This window comes from Schistocerca cancellata, chromosome 8 (assembly GCF_023864275.1).
Source record: "Schistocerca cancellata isolate TAMUIC-IGC-003103 chromosome 8, iqSchCanc2.1, whole genome shotgun sequence".
Lineage (NCBI taxonomy): Eukaryota > Metazoa > Arthropoda > Insecta > Orthoptera > Acrididae > Schistocerca > Schistocerca cancellata.
The window spans coordinates 583,526,646-583,552,553 of NC_064633.1; the positions used below are offsets into that span (position 1 = coordinate 583,526,646).

A 25,908-nucleotide genomic window follows, 5' to 3' on the forward strand; every position below is an offset into this window, starting at 1 on the left:
CTGCCCCGACGCCTTGATCTGTTTTCGACCCATCGGTGAACCAAACGATGCCCCCGTATGGTGTCGAACTGTTTTCTCCCTCTGCTCCCTACTTCCAATTATTATGTTGTAAGGCTTGTCGAAGCAGTTGGGAGTTATTATATAGTCGGCGGGCATTTCCACAGACATACCTATATTTACCTCACTCACTATGTTAGTGTGCGATTCTGGATATCCGAATGAGACCCAGTTTTGGCCAGTTTTAAGTCTGTATGCCCCAGCTGCTGCCTCCATCTTAACCCAAAGGTGAAGTGGAGGCTTCCATTCCAGCGGTTGGTGTGCTGGCTGATATGGCGCGCGCCGCTATCCTGTGATCTTGTTTAGAGCGCGCGCTGTACTCGATTATAGTCCCCTGTCTTGGTGCGGGTGGCGCTCCGGTGGCGATTTGCTATGACGTCGCTGGCGTGTGTTTGCGGTGGCCGGCGGAAAGCGAGAGGGTAGTTGGTTTTCCGGGGACTGGACGGAACGTGAAGTTCGCTCTGCCTAACCTGCTAGTGACTAGCGCTAAGGTTGTTGTGCCTCGCAATATGAGCAGAGTTGTCTGGGGCGGAGGCGACTCCCCGCCGTGCTGGCCATGCGGTGGTGATTAATTCGAGTCGGCATACTTGCTCTTCCTGCCTGTCTGATGTGGAGGTCCGGTGGGGTCCTGTGATACTCTGGACCGGACACAACTAGTTGCTGAATTTTGGAGTCGTCTGACAGGTTAGGGTGTGGGCTCGGTTGGCTCTTCAGATTTTCCCATGGAAGCTCCACAGCGGTTTCTGAACTTTTCTGATGTGGGACGGTGTTGCTGGAACTTTTCTCTGTGTGTGTGGCTCGTTACGATATATGTTGGTACTAATTTATTTGCTCAACTGGAGTCCTGCCCGGAGTTGCGTTCATGTATGGTACATTTGGCAGTCGATGTGTTAGGTAAAGTCTGCCTAAGAAGGGCGGTTTTGTACATAGTGAATTACTGCTGCTTGGTATATGTGGTCTTCTGGGACCTGAACAACACGATCTAGTCAATTTGGTTGTGTAACAGCATTTAGTGGTATGTTCTGTATTTTTTTTTGTGTTATTATTAACTTGGTGGAATAGTCGCGCCGGCCTTGGTGGCCGAGCGGTTCCAGGCGCTACAGTCTGGAACCGCGAGACCGCTACGGTCGCAGGTTCGAATCCTGCCTCGGGCATGGATGTGTGTGATATCCTTAAGTTAGTTAGGTTTAAGTAGTTCTAAGTTCTAGGGGACTGATGACCTCAGTAGTTAAGTCCCATAGTGCTCAGAGCCATTTGAACCATTTGAATTTTGAGTAGTCACGTTTGGTGTAGTTAAGGCACTTACAAGACTGTGGTTTGACTATTCATGTGCGCTTGGCGTTTATGGTTTCGTTTTAGGAAGCGAGAACTGTTTGAGATTTGGGTGTGTTGGCTTCCGACACTTAAGAGCGCCCGAGTTAACGGCGCTGTGGTTATCATGTGCTATCGGGATGTTATACTGTATTTTGAATTTTATCTTGCGCTGATATTATCTGTCGTGTGTTACAGAACATAACCAAGGTGCGTAAGTGATGGGCAGTTGTGGGAGGCATGTCGGGGAGCTCTCAGCGGTTTATTTCGGGGACCGTTTCTAGTGGGAGGGCTGCGAAGTGTTAAGAGCTCGCTCTTCTGTGATTGCGTTGGGAGTTGCCCTCGCCCTTTGGTTGTATCAAATTATTTTGTTATTATATTTATTGGTTGTGTGTCGCGCTTCTTTCATTTTATGGTGCCAAGCGCCATTATCTTAAAGTTTTTTATATAAATCATTTTAAATTGTAATGCCAAGTTAACTTATTATTGGATTTTGTCTTTTGGATAAACCCTAAAGCACTATTGTAAAAGGTTCCTGATTTTATGGTGACAAGCCGCCGTTATTGTTTTTTTTTTAAACTCACTCTTTAACCATTTGTTAAGTTTTGTAAGTTATATGAATTTGTTGTTATTTAAAAGAGTTTAGTATTGGCAATTTAAAAAACTGTGTTCAGAGTCTGCTGTTTGGATATTATTGGGTGGAACTCGTTGGATAGTTGTCCTATAAGAATGCACATTTCACACACCAATCTCTGCACCTCAGCAAGCTCTTTAGCAGCAACCCGCTGTTCTACCTTCTTCCACCACTCTACGGCCTCATAGGAAATCCTAGGTCTAACCACTGTGGTGTATTTCCAGTGCATACCCCTGGGGCTTAGGCCCCAGTTTTTGCCACAAGCCCTCCTAGTACTCACTAAAGTGCTTTTTGCCTCGGAGTGTGATTGGAAGTGGTAATCTCACGTGCCGACGGACGCGACAGCTTGCACTGTCTGCAGTGCTGTAGTGTGCAGCACCAGCTGACCGCCGGCCCGTCCCAGTGGCTCAGTTACCGGCAGCGCGGAGCTGCTTACTCATCCGCCGCGGGCTCTGAGGAGGTCAGCCCCTGGCGGCTTCCTCCCTCCGCCTGGGCAATTAGTGTGTCCGCGATGGGGGCCAAGAGAGAGCACAGTGCTCGCTAACCGACACGACCGGAACTGGCGAACTGGCGAGGCAGGCACAGCGTACATCCTGAGGCCTCGAGAGCTGGTTGTGTCGATAGTGGAGGCAAGTGTGTGTGTGTGTGTGTGTGTGTGTGTGTGTGTGTGTGTGTGTGCGCGCGCGCGCCGGCGGGGTTCAGGACTGTAAAGGGGGACAGGGGCAGATCCAAATGGATGCAGGCTGCAGTAGTTGGGCGGGTATGAACAGCCTTGCGCAGTGCGATATAAATCTGTTGAACTCAGCTTCCTTTTCTTGAGTCCGAGATCGATTACGACCACTCAGTCCACTCCAAATCGATTGCTTCAGGCGGAAACCGCTTTTAAATTCTGCGTAACAAAAGCTGGTTCCGATGTAACAGAACACACAGTTTCGGCTCGACATGGTCCATCCCTTTCCGTATTACTTTATCGGCTCGGTTACGTTTTCGCATTTGGTTTCTCTTTCACAAATTATCCCCAGCTTTGCTGGAAGTCAGAACCTCATGTTATTGAGAGTGAGGCAGTGGGTTTTGTGGGCGATGGCTGTCATCAACCGACCCTGCAAACCCCGGAATGCGAGTGTTGCTCATCTCAATTTTGACACTAATTTAGAAAATCCTTTTGAAGTAATTGACGTACTTCAATCGTATCATGAGGTGAACATACCTCGTTTATCATAACTGTCTTTACACTCTGCGATGTTTTAATTACTATTAATGAGTTAACACATCGATAACTGCAGTAATACTTTGACAACACAGAATCTGATCAGAGTTTTGTTGTCCTCTGATAAAACAGAACACAACATTATGCTTCAGTTTTACCTGTGATTTTTCTAGTAATTCTTGTGTTTGTATGGGTTTTAGCCCTCCCATCAGCGCCGGCCGCGGTGGTCTAGCGGTTCTAGGCGCGCAGTCCGGAACCGCGCGACTGCTATGGTCGCAGGTTCGAATCCTGCCTCGGGCATGGATGTGTGTGATGTCCTTAGGTTAGTTAGGTTGAAGTAGTTCTAAGTTCTAGGGGACTAATGACCACAGATGTTAAGTCCCATAGTGCTCAGAGCCGTTTGAACCATTTGAACCCTCCCATCAGCACATCAGCTCGGTTCAATAGGCATGTTATAAACACGATTTCCGTGAAATCAGTACAGGCAGTTTGTGACGCACTCCCAATCTCGTTTGGATGTACTGTACGTTCTATATAATTAGCTATCAGTATAGCTTAAAATTAAGTGAAACTTACATTCATTCATAAGACAAGGCGCAGTTGTGATGCAGGGCTTGTATAACGCCTTGAGAATAACCTCACAAGCCACTAGACTACAAGCACGAGTCTCAGCTGAACGTGCACACGTTGCCAATAGCTCGGTGACGCGATGTCGGCAGCTGCAGCCAGCAGCCGCACTGCCACGTACACGCGTGCGCACGTCTCCAAGGCGTCGGACCAGCGTAGAGAGATGCGTCAAACCAGTTTTAGGACTGAAGACCACAACAACAGACAGGCACTGCGTCTGAAGTTTCTTTCATCGGCGCTCGGAAAACCAGCTGCGCATTACAGTGCGTAACAACGCGTTCCCGAAACATATGTGCCAGAATGTGACTGTGAGTACTTCTCCTGGAGTATATGACTTCTTAGCATTCCTGTCACCTTTGCCCCAGTCCCTACAGCCAGTAGGGTACAATATTTTTGGCGCCATAAGCAGATGAGGCGGTATAGCTGAGTCTTCGAGAACTGTTGTTAGACCAAACACGTCGCTCTTACACTCGAAAGCAATAGATTTAGAGATGCGTGTATGTGCAACGTAGTTCGGTGAGTAATTGCGAAACTATAACATGGATCAGAGTAGCAATGTGATTTGTATGTTTGTAGGAGAGTTGCCACAGCAGTAGCCAATGACAAGATGAGCTCTGTTTACCGTTGCCACACTAGTCTCGAACCTCAGACAGACAGACAGACGGAGAAGACGCTTGCGGGCGGTACCATGTAACAAGCGTGATTTATTCTCGCTGTATGCGTTGTTTTTGTTTTACGCGAAGGAATACCCTAAAGTAGTTTCGAAAATGCGCAGAAACGTGGTAATACTATTCCCACCCTGCTAAGCAAACCCAGAGACGCTACCGTGTAACACTGCAGCTAACCTCCAGGATGGCCTCAGTTTGACCAAGAAGAGAGTCCATAACCTTCTTCAAGGAAGCTATGCCATATCCAGCTAAAGTCAATTCTTGCTGATTAGATCCTGTACAGCCACCAAATTGCAGGGATGCACTGTCGCAGATATTTACTGTGGGATAAGGATTAGGTGATTTAGCCGGTGAGCCTGGATGCAGTCCTTCCCTGTGAGCACGGCTGTTCCCATTCTGTCGACAGCGTCCTCATCATCGATATGCACAAGAAAGGGCAACGTTCGATCACAGAGAGAGTTGGTATAAACATCTTGGCTCATGTTCGCGGTAACCTGAATGAGTAGACTCAAGTCATGGTACGAAAAACATTACCCAAAATGTCAGTGCAGCACCTCCAGGTTCAACTAAACCCTCCACGCACTGCGGGTTAAAGGACTCGCTGGAACTTCTGAACATTTGACGCCCGCATCATTTGAAAGAAGGCAAAATAGCGTGTCCTCAAACCAGTCCTCGCGTCTCCAGCCACCTACACTACTGGCCATTAAAATTGCTACACCAAGAAGAAATGCAGATGATAAACGGGTATTCATTGGACAAATGTATTATAATAGAACTGACATGTGATTACTTTTTCACGCAGTTTGGTTGCATAGATCCTGAGAAATCAGTACCCAGAACAACCACATCTGGCCGTAATAACGGCCCTCATACGCCTAGGCATTGAGTCAGACAGAGCTTGGATGGCGTGTACAAATACAGCTGCCCATGCAGCTGGAACATTATACCACAGTTCATCAAGAGTAGTGACTGGCGTATTGTGGCGAGCCAGTTGCTCAGCCACCATTGACCAGACGTTTTCAGTTGGTGAGAGATCTGGAGAATGTGCTGGCCAGGGCAGCAGTTGAACATTTTCTGTATCTAGAAAGGCCCGTACAGGACCTGCATCGTAACACATCTGAAATGTAACGTCCACTGTTCAAAGTGCCGTCAATGAGAACAAGAGGCGACCGAGACGTGTGACCAATGGCACCCCATACCATCACTCCTGGTGATACGCCAGTATGGCGATGACGAATACACGCTCCAATGTGCGTTCACATCTATGTCACCAAACACGGATGCGACCATCGTGATGCTGTAAACAGAACCAGGATTCATCCGAAAAAATGTTTTGCTCTTCGTGCACCCAGGTTCGTCGTTGAGTACGCCATCGCAGGCGCTCCTGTCTGTGATGCAGCGTCAAGGGTAACCGCAGCCATGGTCCATGCTGCTGCAAACGACGTCGAACTGTTCGTGCAGACGGTTGTTGTCTTGCAAACGTCCCCATCTGTTGACTCAGGGATCGAGACGTGGCTGCACGATCCGTTACAGCCATGCGGATAAGATGCCTGTCATCTCGACTGCTAGTGATACGAGGCCGTTGGGATCCAGCACGGCGTTCCGTATTACCTTCCTGAACCCACCAATTCCATATTCTGCTAACAGTCATTGGATCTCGACCAAGCGAGCAGCAGTGTCGCGATACGTTAAACCGCAATCGTGATAGGCTACAATCCGACCTTTATCAAAGTCGGAAACGTGATGGTACGCATTTCTCCTCCTTACACGAGGCATCACAACAACGTTTCACGAGGCAACGCCGGTCAACTGCTGTTTGTGTATGAGAAATCGGTTGGAAAGTTTCCTCATGTCAGCACGTTGTAGGTGTCGCCACCGGCGCCAACCTTGTGTGAATGCTCTGAAGAGCTAATCATTTGCATATCACAGCATCTTCTTCCTGTCGGTTAAATTTCGCGTCTGTAGCAGACATCTTCGTGGTGTAGCAATTTTAATGGCCAGTAGTGTATTACCCAGTGTCTGTGTCGGTGCTCCCATATAACAAGTACACCTTTCTATTTCGCTGTGAAAAACATACTTTTGTGAGGTACTCTACTCGAAATGAAAATACGCATCTGCAGTTTTCGCTCGGTAACTAGCTGAGTTGGACACGAATCCGCTGATAGCAGCACCTCGTGTTGGGTTCGAAACCGAGCGCCACTGGCGAGACGTGACACTCGTCCGTTAGTCTTCTTACGAGCACTGTTCTTATGGCGTGTTACACGGTGGCGAGTGTTACACCGTTCCTTGTAGACAAACTGGACAGTGCACGATGATAGACCAACAAATCGGGCAATTTCGTTCGCAGTGTTGTCATGGGCAGGTCTAAACACGGCAGCTGCTTTCTGTCCCACGTCCACCGATCTCACTGCTCTGATTCGATACAGCCGGCTGGCACGAGCACTGAGTTTGACTGCTATTCTGGAGAGGTGGGTCACGTGACCACCTGGTGCCAGTTCTACACCGTCTACAGTGGTCCAGAGCGGTCAGTGGGCCCTCTTTCAAGGGGTGACTAACATCTTGTTCGGTTAAGTTACACATTATCTGTCATCGGCGTACACCAACGTCTAGCGGGACCCAACGATCTGGGTGCGGTCAGCTGCGCTGATATCGCTCGTTCCGTCGGTGCTTCGTTCGACTGTCGCGTCTACGGTTTGTGCAAACCCTGACGGCAACCCAGTCAAGCGACAGCCCAAGCTACTTTGTTTGCATCTGCGACAGGGGCGTTATTTCTTCGGCACAGCAATTCCTTTGCCCGTGGTCGTACTTACAAGTCGTGCATCCAAAAGAATGCTTTCGATGTGAAGAGACTTCTGTTGCTGATGAAAATTTTCTTGGTGTGCTGTACTCTACATTTTATATCTTCCTTACTTCTGCCACACTGTGTGATCTTGCTTCGTAAACAGAATAATTCCTTCGCTTCTTTTACTCTTCGTTGTTCACTCAGCGGAAACTTGTCTTCACTCCACCAACATTTGATAGCTGTGGACCTAGCTCGGAAGGAAACATTACAGTTACCACTGTTTCTTCCCCAATTTTGATGTGCAGCTATTTTCCTTGTTGGCACTGTTCACAACTTTCGTTGTAATATTTTCAGCAGCTGGTGTCGTCACACTCTGTAGACTTTTATGAAAAATCGTCAGCTGGCATCGATAATTTGTTAGTGCTGCCAGTTCAAAGTTCAAATGGCTCTGAGCACTATGGGACTTAACATCTATGGTCATCAGACCCCTAGAACTTAGAACTACTTAAACCTAACTAACCTAAGGACAGCACACAACACCCAGCCATCACGAGGCAGAGAAAATCCCTGACCCCGCCGGGAATCGAACCCGGGAACCCGGGCGTGGGAAGCGAGAACGCTGCCAGTTAAAAACGATGTTGACACATTGAATCTTGCGAACAACGTTTAAAAGTTATGTATTGAGTTCTGATGCTTAGTTCGTGTTTTTGATGATATGTAGAGTGGAATGGAACCTCGTGTATGTATCTGCACAGATACTGTAACTGAAGCATTTTTGTTGCCTGAAGCTTTGTACCAACCGAAACTGCCACCAATAATAAAGGTTTCCACAGCAGCTGGCGGTGTACCATTTCGACAAAATTTCCGTTGCAGTTTTAGTTGTTATTAAACTGTACTCTGTTGTAAACACGCCTCCCAGTAGGTATTACCACGTGATCTGGCTGCCACCTGGCTAGTGGCCGCCACGAAATTCCCAAAGCAGAAAAAAACAGTAGGATAAGAGTCATGGAGGCGATAAGTCGACATAAGGGGGCTTTAATTTTTTTATGCTTTCGTCATGACCGCCAGTTCCCCAAGTTGAGGACTGTGGAAAGCCCCGCCGCCGGTTCCCCGGAAGGACAAGTCAGCGTCTTTCATACATTGGCTGTTATTCGCGAGCTGTTAGAAACCCAAAAGTCATCATTGCATAATGAAGAGGCCTGAGAGTCTTACGTCACTTTGACGCAGTTGCTGCTACTGTACGATTCGCAAATATTGACCTCTGCTTATTTTTGAGAATTGGCGGCTTCCCCATAGAACCCCATCTGTGTACAGAGTCGCTAGCTGGAAAATTTAATTACTGCGGTAGCAGAACTCCTCGTATAGGAGGCGTTGCACGGCCTCATACACAAACTTCGAGGAAGCGCAGCTCACACACAGAGGACATCTTTTGTTAAGGAACATATTATCCTCTCTGCACTCCCCGGTTTCTGAGTCGTCCGGCAGACAGACAGGTGTGCTGCATTGACCAACACAGTGGAAAAGGACCGGGATCCGATCCCCCGTGCAACCACGCAGTTTTATGGTTTTCCCTAAACTGTTTGAGGCAAATGCCTGGGTTGCTGGTTTAAAAAGGCCGCGGCCGATTTCCGTTCCGCAGTCGAGGCTTGCGCTGCGTCTCTAATGAACGTTTAATCCTTCCTGCCTTCCTTACTTCGTGACGATTGGAGGAGAGTACTCCTGGTGGCATTATCTCTGTATCATTTGCCTCCTTCATATGCTAATGGTGCGTGGGAGAAGCGACTTTTGGTAAGACTTCCTACGGGCCTTCTCCAGTTTTTGTCGTCGCGACCATTTCGCGTGATGTTGCAACGAACACTCTCGGGATTCTGATAGTTTCTCCGTGATGAAAAACTCTTCTCATACAACGTCTACACGTTCTTTTCTTTTTCCAGCCACACATTTCTCGGTGATGTTCAGCATCATCAGTGGATCCCTTATGTTTTTCTGTCTAAGAAACGCTACGTGCGAATACAAATTACTTTGAAATTGTCCTCATTGTTCCAAAACGGTTTAACAAAAATATACAGGGTGAACCAGAACTCCAACGACAAACTCTCAGAGATGTTGGCAAGGCGCAAACAAGAAAAAAAGGTCGGGTAAACAAGGGCTCTAAATTGCATACGTTAGGAACTATGAGCCCTTGTGCGGTAGAAAAGATGTGCCCCACAACAGTGAAGATGAACAAGTGCTCATAGCTCTTGAGGCACGTACTTCGGAGTCCATGTCCGCTGGACATTTTTTTTTTTCTTCTTTTCATCTGTATTACCATCTCTGAAAGTTTGTCGGTGAAGTTCTGTCTCACCTCACATATCTCAACAGCTCACGCTGTTTTTCATGTCGCTGTCTGTCATCTGCGAGTACAGCTTCTATTTCAGTATAGTTTGTCGTCTGCAAGTAATGAGGACTTCTCTCAAGTACTGCGCTATACACGGAACGAAAACACTTTTACGCCTAAAATGAAACTATTAGTTGCTGCGTTATTTTGTGCTTCGTTAATATAGTCTGCTTTACCCCTAATATTTATTTGATAATTTATGCTGTCAGCACTGCTATATTAAGTATGTTTATCGTTTGTTTACTGGAATTTTAAAATTGTTTTCGAAAAATGTGTCTATTAGTTGGTTACGAGGCCATGTTACTCATGACGGCTTTTGCACGGGTGAAGAAAGAATAACTTACGCTCTGTTCAGGGCGGGAACTTTACAAAACATATTTGTTGTTGACGCAAACACGGACACAAAAAGCGTGTTTTCGCCGCCAGATGAAATCCTTTTATATTTCGACGTATATCAAATTTCAAGTCTTTCAGTTAACTTTCGTAAAATGAAGTAATACGAAAGAGTCTCGAAAATGACGAGCTGTGTTTAATACAGACCACTTTTGAGCTGCTTGCCTGACGACCAGCCCACGTGGATGAGTTTGCGAACTAACCGCTTGCAAGAAACCTTTCAGCCAGGCAAAGAGCCGCTCATTGCGTTCACTCGCTGAGCTGCCGACGACGAACACGACGCGTTCCGGGAGTCCACAGGTGGGACCGGCAAACCACAGGACACTTGACTGTGGCAATACTCAAGGAGGAAGGGCCTCGAACTGGCCAAATACAACACAAATGGTGACCCTTGCCGAACGTAGACGGAAATGACTCAGAGCATAGGGCTATAACACACAGATGCTGAATGAGACACTTTTGGCAGTCAAGAGAGAAAAATGTGTGAGTCCCTTAATGACTACCATCGCAGAATATTGTCAAATAGTACTTCACAAAACCCAAAGAAATTCTGATCATATGTAAAGGCTGGTAATGGCACCAAAGTTAATCTCCTGTCACTCATGGACGAAACTGGAACTGAAGTAGAGAGAAGCAAAGCAAAAGTAGAAATGCTTAACTCTGCTTTTCAAATGTTCCCTTACAAATAAAAGCTCAGGACTACTGTCCCAACTTAATTCTCGTACCACTGAAAAGACAAGTGAAATAGATATTAGAGTTATTGGCGTTTTGGAACAGCTGAAATCGTTAATATTGAACGAAGCTCCAGGCCCCGATAGAATCCCTATCAAATAATGGCCATTATCAGTATCTCACTTAGCACTAAACAGAGTACTGTAATTACTCAGGTCTGCAGACTATGCTATGGTGGGCGCGCACTTCCATTTTGTATCGTCCCCACTGTGGTGTTGCCAAAGCTGTGGGAATTGTGAGTTTTTAAATCAGGTGTATTATTCGTGCACTTATCTAGTTTTCGGACAAGTGTTTTTCAAATTGATTTCTTCCCTGAACTGCAGCTTATTGGAAGTCTATGAACCAAGCATTGGTATAAAAACTTCATCACCTCGAAACATTTTTCGTATTTAATGTTATTGTTATTGTAATGAATTAAACAGGGTCCGCCTTCTTGCAAGAACACAACTTTTATTTTGCAGTATTCCCCAAAAACGTTTCACCACAGTTGTGACATCTTCAGTAGGATTTTTTCTTTTATTGTTTTTGAAATACCCACAAACAAATATTATGTAGTTTAGGAATATGTTGACATTAGATTTTGTTGTTGTTTGGATTACGTATCTACTTCACCTTTTTTTTAAATTAGCTGACCTTTGACTGCCATCATAAATCGGCTAGGAGTCTATAGTAATACAATATATTATCTGCAACACAGGGGTGTTAAGGCACCGGCTCCTGATGGCCTTTAAACTATACATTCCGGTAACACAGTTGTACATAACCCTTTTCTTTTGACGCCTACCACTGCTGCAGTTTACCTGCACTGAGCTCTACCTGGTTTCTACTTGCCTACAGAACCGCAAGAAAGCAAGTTGCTTTTTCTGCTCGCCATCGGTGGTCTTGTTGTGAATATTGCACGAAATCACTTCATTTATATTGATGGACGTTATAGCCGTTGTGCCTGAAGACTTGCGTAGGTGGCTCAGCTCATGGGGCAGGTTATCAGCGTCTTGATATCATTCAAGCACGATGCACCAACATTTGTAAGACAGTGCGCTTCTGTGCCTAGTGATGATGGCTGATGGCGTGCAAGTACAGATCGGTGTTGGTGGGTTTTCTATAGACGCTGTGGCCAAGACCTTCATTTCGTTTGCGACGGACGAGAACGTCGACGAAGGGCAATGCATTGTCTTTATCTACCTCCATGGTAAACTGTATGTTACTGTTAATGCCGTTGAGGTGTTCCAAGAACTCGTCAAGTTTCTCAGGTCTGGGGCCAAATGAAGAACGTGTCTTTCTGGTGTTTAGGCAAATCTCCATCTCTGAATACATACTACTATACAAACAGTTAATTACAACACAGATAGAGCTTACAGAATTCACTGACAGATGCGCACACGACATACCTTCCTTATCAGGAGCGTCCTGCTACAAAGGTAAAATAAGAACGAATTTGTCAAATCAAGAAGAACTGTGGGCTATGTATGACAGGATAAACGCTTAGAGAGAGAGAGAGAGAGAGAGAGAGAGATAGAGAGAGAGAGAGAGAGAGAGAGAGAGAGAGAAACATCATCCTTAAAATCTTAGCCATCTATGGCATCTTAAAACACACACACACACACATATATATATATATATATATATATATATATATATATATATATATATATATATATATATATATGTGTGTGTGTGTGTGTGTGTGTGTGTGTGTGTATGTGTGTGTGTGTGTGTGTGTGCGCGCGCGCATGAGGAGGCGGGGTGGGACGGAGCCCACAACCATATCACTATTCATGTCTAAAATGCTTGTCTTCGTCATACAGTGTGTGGAAGTATCCCCAACATTATTATTTCACGCAATTCTTCGCTGAAGTGAGCAGGTTCTAGTCAGTCTCGCCAATATGCACCAGCCCGAGGCAGCAGAGTACCGGGGCTACACTACATGAGTTCTTCTGCACTTCACACTTAGGTGCTTGGCAGACGGTGTAGAAAACAACTTTCATATTATCTTTCGAACGTTCTACCCTCGAACAGCACTTGGGAAAAACGATCATTTCTTTCAATGTAGGTGTAGGTCCCAAGGAGAAAGTTGGCGACTGAAATTTCGTGAAAAGTTCTCGCCAAATCAAAATCGCCTTGTCTTAATGGACACTCCAACTCGCTCATCATATTAGTGACACTATCTTTCTTATTTCACGATAATCAAAATGGGATCCAATTTTTTTTAAATTTTGTCTATGTCCTATGTCAATCCATCTGTTATGCATCCCACAATGCGCAGCAGTACTCCGGAACAGAAGGGACAAGCGTAGTGTAGGCAGTCTCTTCAGTACATCTTCTAAGATCTGTGCCTATGAAACGCAGTCTTTGGCTCAGCTTCCCTTCAATATTTTGTCTCTAATAGTTTCAGTTTAAGTTGTTCGTAATTATAATCCCTAGGCTTAAAATTCAATCTACAACCACTAAATTCTTGCAATTTATAGTGTAGCCGAATTTTAAGGGATGTTTTTCATTGTTCTCATGTGGAGGACCTCACACTTTTTATTATTAAGGGTCCGTTTCCACTTTTCACACCACCGAGATGTCTTGTTTACATCACTTTGCAAGTGGTTTTGATCTTCTGATTACTTTACTAGTCGAAACGGCAGTATGACGTGCAAACAATGTAAGCCGTCTCCTCAAATTGTCTCCTAAATCGTTTATATAGAGTGTTCCAGGAGGAATTACCACAGTCAGGGATATGAGAGGAACGACCATTCAAAGCAAGAACGTCTAGTAAACATGGGGTCTGAAATGCATATCTTAGAGCTATAATCACTTGTGCGGTAGAAAAGATGTGTTTCACAGTGGACAACTGCTCATAGATCTTGAGGCGTATACTTTAGAGTCCATATTTACTAGACATTTTTTACTTATTTTGATCCATACCACAACCTTTATAAAATGGAAATCAAAGAGCTTGCAAAGGGAGAGGTTTGTTTCACTGTATCGAAGATGAAGAAGTGCTCATAACTTTTAATGTATGCACGTTAGAGCCCACATTTACTAGAGTTTCTGCTTCACATGATCCTTCCTGTCGTATGGCTGAATACTGGCCACTGCTCCTGGCACACCATGTATCGATCGGTATGTCAGGAGCAGCAGAAGACCTATCACGCTTCCTTACGGAACCCTGGATATCATTTCGGTTTCACTAGACTACTTCCCGTGCTGTGACCCTTCTGACAGGAACTACAGAATCTAGTCGCACAAGTAAAACGATACTCTAGGCACACAATTTGCTTAGAAGCTCTTTTTGAGAAACTGTGTCAAAAGCGTTGTGGAAATCGAGAAATACATAATAAATTTGACATCCCTAGTCGATAGCACTCACTACTTCGTGTGAATACAGAGCCAGTTGCGTTTCACACGAACGATATTTTCTGAAACCACGCTTGCTAATGTGTCACTAGATGGTATTCTTAAACGTAATTCATAGTGTTGGGATAAGTATATGTTCCAAACTGCTGCTACAAAGCCATGTTAGTGATACGGGGCTGACCTGTTTGTTGTCTTCTTCTCTGTTGCAGGCTGAAAGGGAGCGCGCCGAGCACTGACCGCCAGCCCGGCCTAGAATGGTAGAGACTGACCCGCCAAAGGACCACTCCAGTAAGTATAGGGGCAGGCGGGCAGCTGAACAGCTAGAGGACAAGAGAGTAGGGCCCAGCATCAAGGGACTTACTGCACTCGCAGCAGTCACAGTACTCAATTAGTTACGACCTTTGGTGTCGACACCAACATCCAAAGCTGTATCGATAACATCAGAATAAACGTATCGGTACCAAAGACAGTTTTGCCAGGTGCCGATTGTTCCTTCTTTAAGCTTTTCCTTAACGCAAAAAGACTTATTTAAAATACTCGGCGAAATATGGAAATTAAGCCATGTTTATATAAACCAGTTTGATTGTAAAGTCAAATACAAACGTGATTAATGAAGGATAAATATTCCTATCACACACGAAATACATATAAATGTTATGCTAGCCATCCCTGCGATTATTGCAATGCATCACTACATGATTTTCCTCAATGGGACATGGTACGTGAAATTCGTTGAAATTTGACATTTTCTGTTTTCTACTCCATAAAGTACTTTAGACTTTTCTGAACATTTTGGTATATAATGCATTAAAATCAGACAACTATGAAAACTTCAAATAATATTTTGAATGTAGACACGTGACTGTCAAATTTCGCGGCTACGCAGATACTGCCACAACTGAGCAGTCGTATTTGTAACCATACAGTCTAGAAGGCTATGAATTGCTTTGTTTTGTGTCTACTGCTACGTCTCAGAAGTTGGCATTACGAATAAACCAATCAGTCCTTTGTTTCTGATACTAGTTTTCGTTGAAAGTAGTGTCATTATAATCTAACATCTATTGCTTTTTATACGTAAATAAAATGACTAAGCGTAAAAGTAACTTCAAGAAACGCAAATCTGCGGGTAACAGATATGTGAGACCTGCATTTTCTTCTGAAGTACTTGAAAACACCTAAGGTAGCAGTGAAGGAAACCACGATAATGTTCCTGAAGTGACCACTCCTCCTAGTGCATGGAAAAGGAAAGTAACTTGAGAAACAGGTGACAGTGGTAAAAGTAATGACGTTACGGACAACGTCATTCTTGATCTGCAAATCCTTGCACAAGTTCTTTCTGAAACTGTCTCTTGCTGTCATTGTGGTGGTGAAATTAAACTTTATGAGGATACTGGAGCTAGAACAGGTGTTGTGTCTAAATTAATTATTAAATGTCAGAAGCGCAAAAACGAAAAAGCAGTTCATACTTCATCAAAGTCTTCAGGTAATGAATTGTGTGAAACTAACGTGAGACTGTTCTATGGCCTTAGATGCATTGGTAATGGTGCAAGGACTGGTAATGTTCTCTGCACTGTGTTGAATCTGCCAAAATCACCTTCTAGGCATACGAAATATGTAACAGCAATTGGGGACTCTGTAAATGCTGTGGCTGAAGATTCAATGGTTGCTGCTACATCAGAAGCTGCTGAACAAAATGAGGGTGACACAGACATCAGCATTGCTGTGGATGGATCCTGGCAAAAGCGTGGGTTTATTTCTAAAAATGGTTCTACAGCTGCAATAAGTACTGACACTGGAAAAGCTTTGGATTTTGAAGGTCTCAGTAAGTATTGCCAAGGCTGTACAGTGAACCAGAAGAACAGATTACTTCATAAGCAGCAGCGTATAAAAAATTATGATGGCACAAGTGGAGTAATGGAGGTTAAAGGAGCAGTTGACATTTTCCAGCGTTCGCAGAAGGAGAGAGATGTCAATATGTGAATTACTTAGGCAATGGAGACAGAAAGGCTTTCATTGCAGTACAAAACAGTAAGCCATATGATGTTCCTATACAAAAAATCGAGTGTGTTGGACATGTCAAGAAAAGAATGGGAACACGTCTGTGTAACCTAAAAACCAAGCTGGGTAACATAAAACTGTCTGATGGCAAGACAATGAAATGTGCTGGAAGACTAACGGACAAACTAATTGATGAATTACAGGAATATTGTTGGAAGGCCATTAGAGACAACTGTGTCAATTTAGAGAAGATGAAAAGAGCTGTGCGGAGCACTTTCTTTCATCGAAGATCAAGTGATGAAAAGCCATGTCATGCTTCGTGTCCACCTCCACCAAACACTTGGTGTAAATATAGGAAAGCTGAATTTTCTGGAAAAATTTTTGAAATTTATGGGAAGGTCTTATGGGACCAAACTCCTGAGGTCATCGGTCCCTAAGCTTACACACTACTTAATCTAAGTTAAACTAACTTACGCTAAGGACGACATACACACCCATGCCTGAGGGAGGACTCGAACCTCCGACGGGGGGTGGGGTGGGGGGGGGGGGGGCAGCCGCGCGGACCGTGACAATACGCCTTAGACCGCGCGGCGAATTTTCTGGCTCCCTGCATGAAATTACACATAAACATTCTCTTCCTTTGGCAGTAATGGAGGCAATCAAACCTATTTACAGAGATTTGACAAATCCTAAGCTACTAAAGAAGTGTTTACATTGAAAGACCCAGAATGTGAAAGAGTCCTTCAATAATGTTGTGTGGTGCCGTGTGCTTAAAAATGTATTTGTTGGCCTGATGACTCTAAAGTTAGTGGTGTCAGAATAATGCTGTAATAACATTTAATGGTGGGAACGATGAAAGACTTAAGGTTCTTGAGAAATTAGGGTAAGATTTGGACAGAACACAGCTAAAGGACTGAGGGAACTGGATCAGCTTCGTCTATGTGAAGCAGAGTTAGCTGCTCAGCAAATGACAAAAGAAGCAAGAAAGAGAAGGAGGCGGCAGGCACTGGGCTGTTGCGACACTGAGGAAGGCACAGACTGTGGGTCAGGGCAATTCTAGTGCATAAAAGACGCAGACATGTCTGTACAGGAATTTATAATAAAAAAGTTTTAAACCTCAATATGTCTGATCGACATTTTTTGCAATAAATGTCCCGTTTTCTAAAATGTACTGATGGTAGAGATATGAAACTTTCACAGCATGCCAAGTGTGAGATTCAACACACATGGAACTAGAATAATTAAAATATCTTGAGTTGTTTTGTTTTTATGTTCATTTATTTACAAAATTCTGTCAGAAAATTGAGTGTTTGGAAAAAAAGATAACATGCCCTACAATACAATTTTAGTAATAATTCTAGTTCAGCGCATTCAAAAATTATGGAAAATTGTAAGTTGGTGTCTTAAAAAGTTTCCAAGATAATGGGTCAGAAAATCCGATAATTTAACATTGGTGGCATAGGACATACAATATCCCCTTAACACAAAAATATTCATTCCGAATAGCCTTATTTTAAGATAAAATACTCATTTTGAATACAAGGCATAATATGGGAATTATGCAATGTTTGCATGAACCAACTCGATTATGAAATAAATATATGAACCTCTTTTTCAAGGTAGGAGGTACTTATTTAAAATTACCGATGTATGTTGCTGAAATTGGACATTGACTTGCACTACCGCAATTCTGTTTCTTGCATGCACTGAACAAGTAGTACAAGGTTAACATTTCGCATCGTTATTGCAACAGGCGATAATGGAAACCACTTTCGGGCCAATTCGCAGCCAGAAGCGAGAGATTCTATTTCAAAGGGTAAAATAAAACCTGGCGAGTAATGTGCAAGGGTTCCGGTTCTTCTGGCTGAGAGAATTCGCGAGGACATACACGGATTACAAATTATACAGCGTTCTTCTTCAAGAGCGTGCAAATGCCGACAAAGGTGTTTCGTCTGTAGGACAACTTATGGGTCTGAAGTGTGAATTTGTAAGATACTTACGAGATTTGCCCCCCCCCCCCCCCCCCCCCTGAATACACGTGTTCGCGAGACCGCTACGGTCGCAGGTTCGAATCCTGCCTCGGGCATGGGTGTGTGTCATGTCCTTAGGTTAGTTAGGTTTAATTAGTTCTAAGTTCTAGGGGACTAATGACCTCAGAAGTTGAGTCTCATAGTCCTCAGAGCCAATACCACGTATTCACAATTGCGAGCAAGTGCGCGGCTGGCAAGGCTTTCGAATCCGGTGAGCAGGTAATTTTAGCCGTAGGTGGTTGTGCAGCCCTTCAAGAATTGCACTTCATGGGTGTCATAAAGTTACTGGGGAAAAAGTGGGTGAAGTGCACTGACGTAAAAGGAAATTCTGTCAACGATTAAATGCGAAGGTTCTTTTTATTATTATTATCTTCTTTCCTTTCTCAGACCTTAGGTCTGGTTAAAAATGGAACGTGACGCGGACCTTGATCAAGCGTGACTTCCTTTTAACTGTATGGTGTATGTTACATTGTATTTAGGAACTTTCGGGTTATTGAACTTGTATCAATAATTACGGATTTCTGTAGTTGTATATATACGTTTGGATGTAGCTGCATTGCATTGATGTACTGGTGGATATTGTGTGGTATGACTCTTGTAGTTGATAGTATAATCGGTATAATGTCAACTTTATCCTGATGCCACATGTCCTTGACTTCCTCAGCCAGTTGGACGAATTTTTCAATTTTTTCTCCTGTTTTCTTCTGTATATTTGTTGTATTGGGTATGGATATTTCGATTAGTTGTGTTAATTTCTTCTTTTTATTGGTGAGTATGATGTCAGGTTTGTTATGTGGTGGTGTTTTATCTGTTATAATGGTTCTGTTCCAGTATAATTTGTATTCATCATTCTCCAGTACATTTTGTGGTGCATACTTGTATGTGGGAACGTGTTGTTTTATTAGTTTATGTTTTATGGCAAGTTGTTGATGTATTATTTTTGCTACATTGTCATGTCTTCTGGGGTATTCTGTATTTGCTAGTATTGTACATCCACTTGTGATGTGATCTACTGTTTCTATTTGTTGTTTGCAAAGTCTGCATTTATCTGTTGTGGCACTGGGATCTTATTATTATTATTATTATTATTATTATTATTATTATTATTACATAAGGAAGGGGACCGCGCGTGGTTGCCGGGTCGCAGCTCCACAACACGGACGCCGTGGTGAGCCCCGTCCCTCGTTCGAAACTATCCCAGCCCTCGCGCCCAAAGCGCACGTTCCATTAATGCGAGTACGCGGCGTACGGTCGGCGTGTACCCCAGCATTGTGAGTGTGTAATTTATTCTTAATCCCGCTCCCATTTCCAGTGAGATTTCTAACTGAAAACAGCTGAAGTCAGTCTCCTACTCAGGAAGTCGCTGGGGGCAGATGTGGAGACGGTCTGCCGCTGCCTGTCGAAAAGTGTCAAGTGTGCACTGTGCAGTTCGCGTGACTCTGACGTATTCTTGTACAATGGAGTGCTGTGTTTGTGTCGTTGGGGACAAATAGAAGGGAGAGGGTAAAATCCGAATCCAGCACACAGCCTCCTTCTCTCGAAAAGCAACGGGAGCAACAGACCGTTCGAGATTAACGTTTCCATCTGAGGATGTGATTCCCATCAACAGCGTCACTCGGTGAGACAACACGGTGGCTTTTGGAATCTGATGCAGGTCTTGGTGAGCAGGAGCTATAAGCCATCACGTGTCCTCTCCTGGCGGCCAATATGGGCGCGACAATGACGTCCACCACTAGGACTCCAACTGGCTACCTCTGACTCGAGTGCCCCGTACAAGTGTGGCCTTAGCGACCATTTATTTTTCATCCACCCCTTCAGTGCAGTCTTTCACCCAGCAGGTTCACCTTTAACCGCGCAGCCTCTGAGGACATCTCTTCCTGCCATTGGAAGCTTTAGGATCTTCCCTCTGCAAACCAGTTCGTCACTCTTCAAACAAAATTCCTTTACTCTCAGAAACAAAACTGAAAAGGAACATTTTTATTTTTTAGAAAGTAAAACCTCACCCTTTAAAGAAAAGTTATGCTTTTGAAAACTGAATTTCTTCTTTCTTGAAAACTAAATTTCTTCTTTCTTGAAAACTAAATTTCTTCTTTCTTGAAAACTAAATTTCTTCTTTCTTGAAAACTAAACTTCTTCTTTTTTTTTAACTGAGAATTTTTTCTTTGAAATTGAAAATTCTTCCACTTTTGAATCTGAAATTCTTCTTTCTTTAACAGTCTTCTTTGATGGCTGCAAGGAATGTAGTTAAGGTATGAAGAAATCTTTTCTCGAAATTATTCGTTGCCTCCAATTTATGCAATGGATTCGACAGAATTCAATAAATGAATCTTCATCTTCACATTACAACAAATAAATCATAAGCTGAATATTTAAGGAAGTAAACAGCTAATCAACTGAGAGAGTGCCTAAGGTTCAAATGGTTCTGAGCACTATGGGACTTAACATCTGAGGTCATCACTCCCCTAGAACTTAGAACTACTTAAACCTAACTTACCTAAAGACATCACACACATCCATGCCCGAGGCAGGATTCGAACCTGCGACCGTAGCGGACTGCAGCGCCTAGAACCGCTTGACGACCGCGGCCGGCAGTGTCTCAGGAGGCGGGCTGTAATTACAGCGACATTTGCTCTTATCCGATCTGTGTCCACATCTAAATAGAAATCTGCTGCTGCTCGTCGTCCTTATTCGATACGGTTCATCTTTTGCTGATGACCGCGTGAGTTTGGAACTTGTGCTCGCAGCTCGAAAAAAAATCAAATGCTGTGACGGTGTCAGTCCGAAGTCCACACTGACCCTTCAACGCGACACGTATTTCTGCACGGTGAATCATTCGCCGCAGGCCTTGTCTGTGCAAGTCTGCATTCTGGCTGTTCGGCGAATGTTCCACTTCGAACATCACGTCATCTTCATTCTGGAAATGCCTGCCACGCAATAATTTCTGCATCCGAGGAACGAAGTACAATTCAGTGGTCGCCATGTAACGAGAATTCGATAGGACAAAGAAGCTGCACGTGTGACAGCGTCCAGTGCAGTGTGAGATGACCAAGCCTCTTTGGACAGCTTCCAGCGACGCTTCGCCTTCAAAGCCTCCCATTACACTGTCAGGAAATTCCGGTAGTGTGCGCCTGTGACGCTTGGCCCTCGAGAATATAGTCTATCGGCACAGCACTGTGACAACCCTAGAAAGAACCGAGCATCACCACGTTGACGATGACTGGACATTCGACTTCTTCGGCTGTGGTGAGTCTACAAGTTCCCATTGCTCGCTTTTCGCCTTTGTCTGTAGGTAACAGCGAAGCTCCCAGCAGTCATCCGTGATGATCAGGCAGCTAGATAGGTCATCCGGACTGGTCTATCACAGCTCCAACATTTCCTCTCGTCCCTCGATTCGGCGGGCTTTTTCAATGGCAACGGACTTTCGTGGAACCTAACGACCTTTGTCTTGTCCGAAATGTCGTCAGCCGGCCGGAGTGGCCGAGCGGTTCTAGGCGCTACAGTCTGGAACCGCGCGACCGCTACGGTCGCAGGTTCGAATCCTGCCTCGGGCATGGATGTGTGTGATGTCCTTAGGCTAGTTATGTTTAAATAGTTCTAGGGGACTGATGACCAAAGAAGTTAAGTCCCATAGTGCTCAGAGCCATTTTTTTTTTTTTTTTTTTTTGAAATGTCGTCCAAGATGTGGAAAACCGCTCCAAGTGTTATTTTCACTTCTTCTACTGTCATCTCGATTGTGTACCGCCGGTTTTTGACCTCTAGGTTCCCCCCTCCTCTTGCTGTCCTCGCTCTGTCACTTGGTTACTCGTCATTCAGACTCGTGTGGCCGCACTGGCAGCGCCTGCTCCGCCTGGCCACAGTGCTACACGATGGTGCACTGTTGCCTTACACTTCCAACAACTCATTGTCGATTATTTCATCGTTGTTCCCCTACAAATGAAGCTAACGAATTACCACACGGGACTACACTTTATCAGTGGACTGTGCCACTTTGTTTGGGCTTCCCTAACGGCGCGACACGGTACCGTGATACGGGAATTTCAGTGTGTACCACAACTGCAGACACGTACCTACAAACAGACAAAATATCAGTCGAGTAACTTTTTAGGCGATAATTAAAACTCTGAATGCTCCTTACAAATGTAATGTATTGCGAATACATAGAAAGAAGGATCCTTTATTGTATGATTATGTGATAGCAGAACAAACGCTGGTAGCAGTTACCTCTGTAAAATATCAGGGAGTACGCATACGGAACGATTTGAAGTGGAATGATGATGATGATGTTTGGTTTGTGGGACGCTCAACTGCGTGGTTATCAGCGCCCGTACAATTACCCAATCGTTGCTCAGTCCAATTTCGCCACTTTCCTGGATGATGATGAAATGATGAGGACAACACAAACACCCAGTCATCTCGAGGCAGGTGAAAATCCCTGACCCCGCCGGGAATCGAACCCGGGACCCCGTGCTCGGGAAGCGAGAACGCTACCGCGAGACCACGAGCGGCGGACTTGAAGTGGAATAATCATATAAAATTAATTGTTGGTAAGGCGGGTACCAGGTTGAGATTGATTGGGAGAGTCCTTAGAAAATGTAGTCCATCAACAAAGGAGGTGGCTTACAAAACACTCGTTCGACCTATACTTGAGTATTGCTCATCAGTGTGGGATCCGTACCAGGTCGGGTTGACAGAGGAGATAGAGAAGATCCAAAGAAGAGTGGCGCGTTTCGTCACAGGGTTGTTTGGTAACCGTGATAGCGTTACGGAGATGTTTAGCAAACTCAAGTTGCAGACACTGCAAGAGAGGCGCTCTGCATCGCGGTGTAGCTTGCTGTCCAGGTTTCGAGAGGGTGCGTTTCTGGATGAGGTATCGAATATATTGCTTCCCCCTACTTATACCTCCCGAGGAGATCACGAATGTAAAATTAGAGAGATTCGAGCGCGCACGGAGGCTTTCAGACAGTCGTTCTTCCCGCGAACCATACGCGACTGGAACAGGAAAGGGAGGTAATGACAGTGGCACGTAAAGTGCCCTCCGCCACACACCGTTGGGTGGCTTGCGGAGTATAAATGTAGATGTAGATGTAGATGTATACGTAACCGCAAAGCTGACGCAATGAGATCACAATCGTTTAAATTACTTTGCATGGTGTAAACAGAAAGACTATTGATACAAATTACGAAGTACACCTTTTCAGGTTAACAAAGGTTCGCGCTGACTACAAACGAGGCGCCACCAGCCGTCTTCTGCCAGTTCACCTGCTCCAAGCGTTCCCCACGACAAGTGCCAAGTTACTGCGCCTATATAGTGGTTCTGCCGTACTTCTACACAAGTGCGCAATCTGAAGGACCAAAGTAGCTTTCCCGTGATGTCCCACATAGTTCGATGAAACTTCGACCATACACTGTACTACAACAGATAACTCGAACAAATACTTAATTAGACGAACAGAAATGACACAAGACAATAATTACACTAAGTCACCGTGATACATGATGGCGGCCCTGGACGTCACAAAAGGCGGGACACGGTCCTTAGTCCGGTCAGTGACGCGGTAATGCATCGTGTGCTGACGAGGTTGGCAGGGAGTCTACATCTACATCTACATCCATACTCCGCAAGCCACCTGACGGTGTGTGGCGGAGGGTACCTTGAGTACCTCTATCGGTTCTCCGTTCTATTCCAGTCTCGTATTGTTCGTGGAAAGAAGGATTGTCGGTATGCCTCTGTGTGGGCTCTAATCTCTCTGACTTTATCCTCATGGTCTCTTCGCGAGATATACGTGGGAGGGAGCAATATACTGCTTGACTCTTCGGTGAAGGTATGTTCTCGAAATTTTGACAAAAGCCCGTACCGAGCTACTGAGCGTCTCTCCTGCAGAGTCTTCCACTGGAGTTTATCTATCATCTCCGTAACGCTTTCGCGATTACTAAATGATCCTGTAACGAAGCGCGCTGCTCTCCGTTGGATCTTCTCTATCTCTATCAACCCTATCTGGTACGGATCCCACACTGCTGAGCAGTATTCAGGCAGTGGGCGAACAAGCGTACTGTAACCTACTTCCTTTGTTTTCGGATTGCATTTCCTTAGGATTCTTCCAATGAATCTCAGTCTGGCATCTGCTTTACCGACGATCAACATTATATGATCATTCCATTTTAAATCACTCCTAATGCGTACTCCCAGATAATTTATGGTATTAACTGCTTCCAGTTGCTGACCTGCTATTTTTTAGCTAAATGATAAAGGATCTATCTTTCTGTGTACTCGCAGCACATTACACTTGTCTACATTGAGATTCAATTGCCATTCCCTGCACCATGCGTCAATTCGCTGCAGATCCTCCTGCATTTCAGTACAATTTTCCATTGTTACAACCTCTCGATACACCACAACATCATCTGTAAAAAGCCTCAGTGAACTTCCGATGTCATCCACAAGGTCATTTATGTATATTGTGAATAGCAACGGTCCTACGACACTCCCCTGCGGCACACCTGAAATCACTCTTACTTCGGAAGACTTCTCTCCATTGAGAATGACATGCTGCGTCCTGTTATCTAGGAACTCCTCAATCCAATCACACAATTGGTCTAATAGTCCATATGCTCTTACTTTGTTCATTAAACGACTGTGGGGAGCTGTATCGAACGCCTTGCGGAAGTCAAGAAACACGGCATCTACCTGTGAACCCGTGTCTATGGCCCTCTGAGTCTCGTGGACGAATAGCGCGAGCTGCGTTTCACATGACCGTCTTTTTCGAAACCCATGCCGATTCCTACAGAGTAGATTTCTAGTCTCCAGAAAAGTCATTATACTCGAACACAATACGTGTTCCAAAATTCTACAACTGTCCCTGTCCCTGTGGTGGGCCGCCCTACGCCTCCACTGCTGGGTGGTCTTTCGTGCGTGTGGGCGTGCTTCAGTACGCCTCCCCAACGCGCTCGATGGGATTTAGATCGGGGGCGGGCAGGCCAGTCCATTCGCCGAATATCCTCTCGGTCCACGAGATATTCCACCTGCGCTGTCGTTGTTAACGGAAGACAACTGACTTACTTCAGTTAGAGTAGAGTATTATCCGATCAAAATTTGAATTTCCAGCCATTTTTGCACAACATTAACGATCTATTTCGCCACCTTGGATTTTTCCCACCCATTCTACAGGTAGAAGCAGCGGCATTGGCAGCAACGTGACGGAAACGGGAACCACTGTTGCAGCACCTCTGCTGTATATTCGTGTCCCTACGTCGCTCCAGGCAAATGCCGGGATGGTTCCCGAGAAAGGGCACGGCAGATTTCCTTCCTTGCCTGAACCCATTCTGAGCTTGTGCTCCGTCTGTAATGACCACGCCGTCGACGGAACTTTAAACTCGAACATAACCTTCCTTCCTTTCCTACTGCACAGCTACTCACCGTAACTGGTTCTGATTTGGACCATTCATCCTCAGATGGCTGTAACAGGCGCTCTTAGTAGGGCTTCTTTCTCTAGTCTTTTGTAGTATAATGCTCTTGGGTGAACTAGTGTTTGCTGGCCTGTGTGGCCGAGCGGTTCTAGGCGCTACAGTCTGGAACCGCGCGACCGCTACGGTCGTAGATTCGAATCCTGCCTCGGGCATGGATGTGTGTGCTGTCCTTAGGTTAGTTAGGTTCAAGTAGTTCTGAGTTCTAGGGGACTGATGACCTCAGAAGTTAAGTCCCATAGTGCTCAGAGCCATTTGAACCATTTGAACTAGTGTTTTTGTGTTTTAA

The 25,908-nt window shown here is 44.9% G+C and overlaps 1 protein-coding gene across 2 annotated transcripts in view; it reads left to right on the forward strand.

Annotated features, from left to right (window-relative positions):
• Positions 1-25,908, forward strand: part of LOC126095121 (synaptic vesicle glycoprotein 2B) — a 582,081-nt gene that overhangs the window by 441,902 nt on the left and 114,271 nt on the right. For both annotated transcript variants that reach the window (XM_049909829.1, XM_049909828.1), the window contains exon 2: positions 14,340-14,418. In XM_049909829.1, coding sequence (XP_049765786.1) covers positions 14,385-14,418 — 34 coding nt within the window. In that variant the 5' untranslated portion in view covers positions 14,340-14,384. The remainder of the gene's footprint in view (positions 1-14,339; positions 14,419-25,908) is intronic.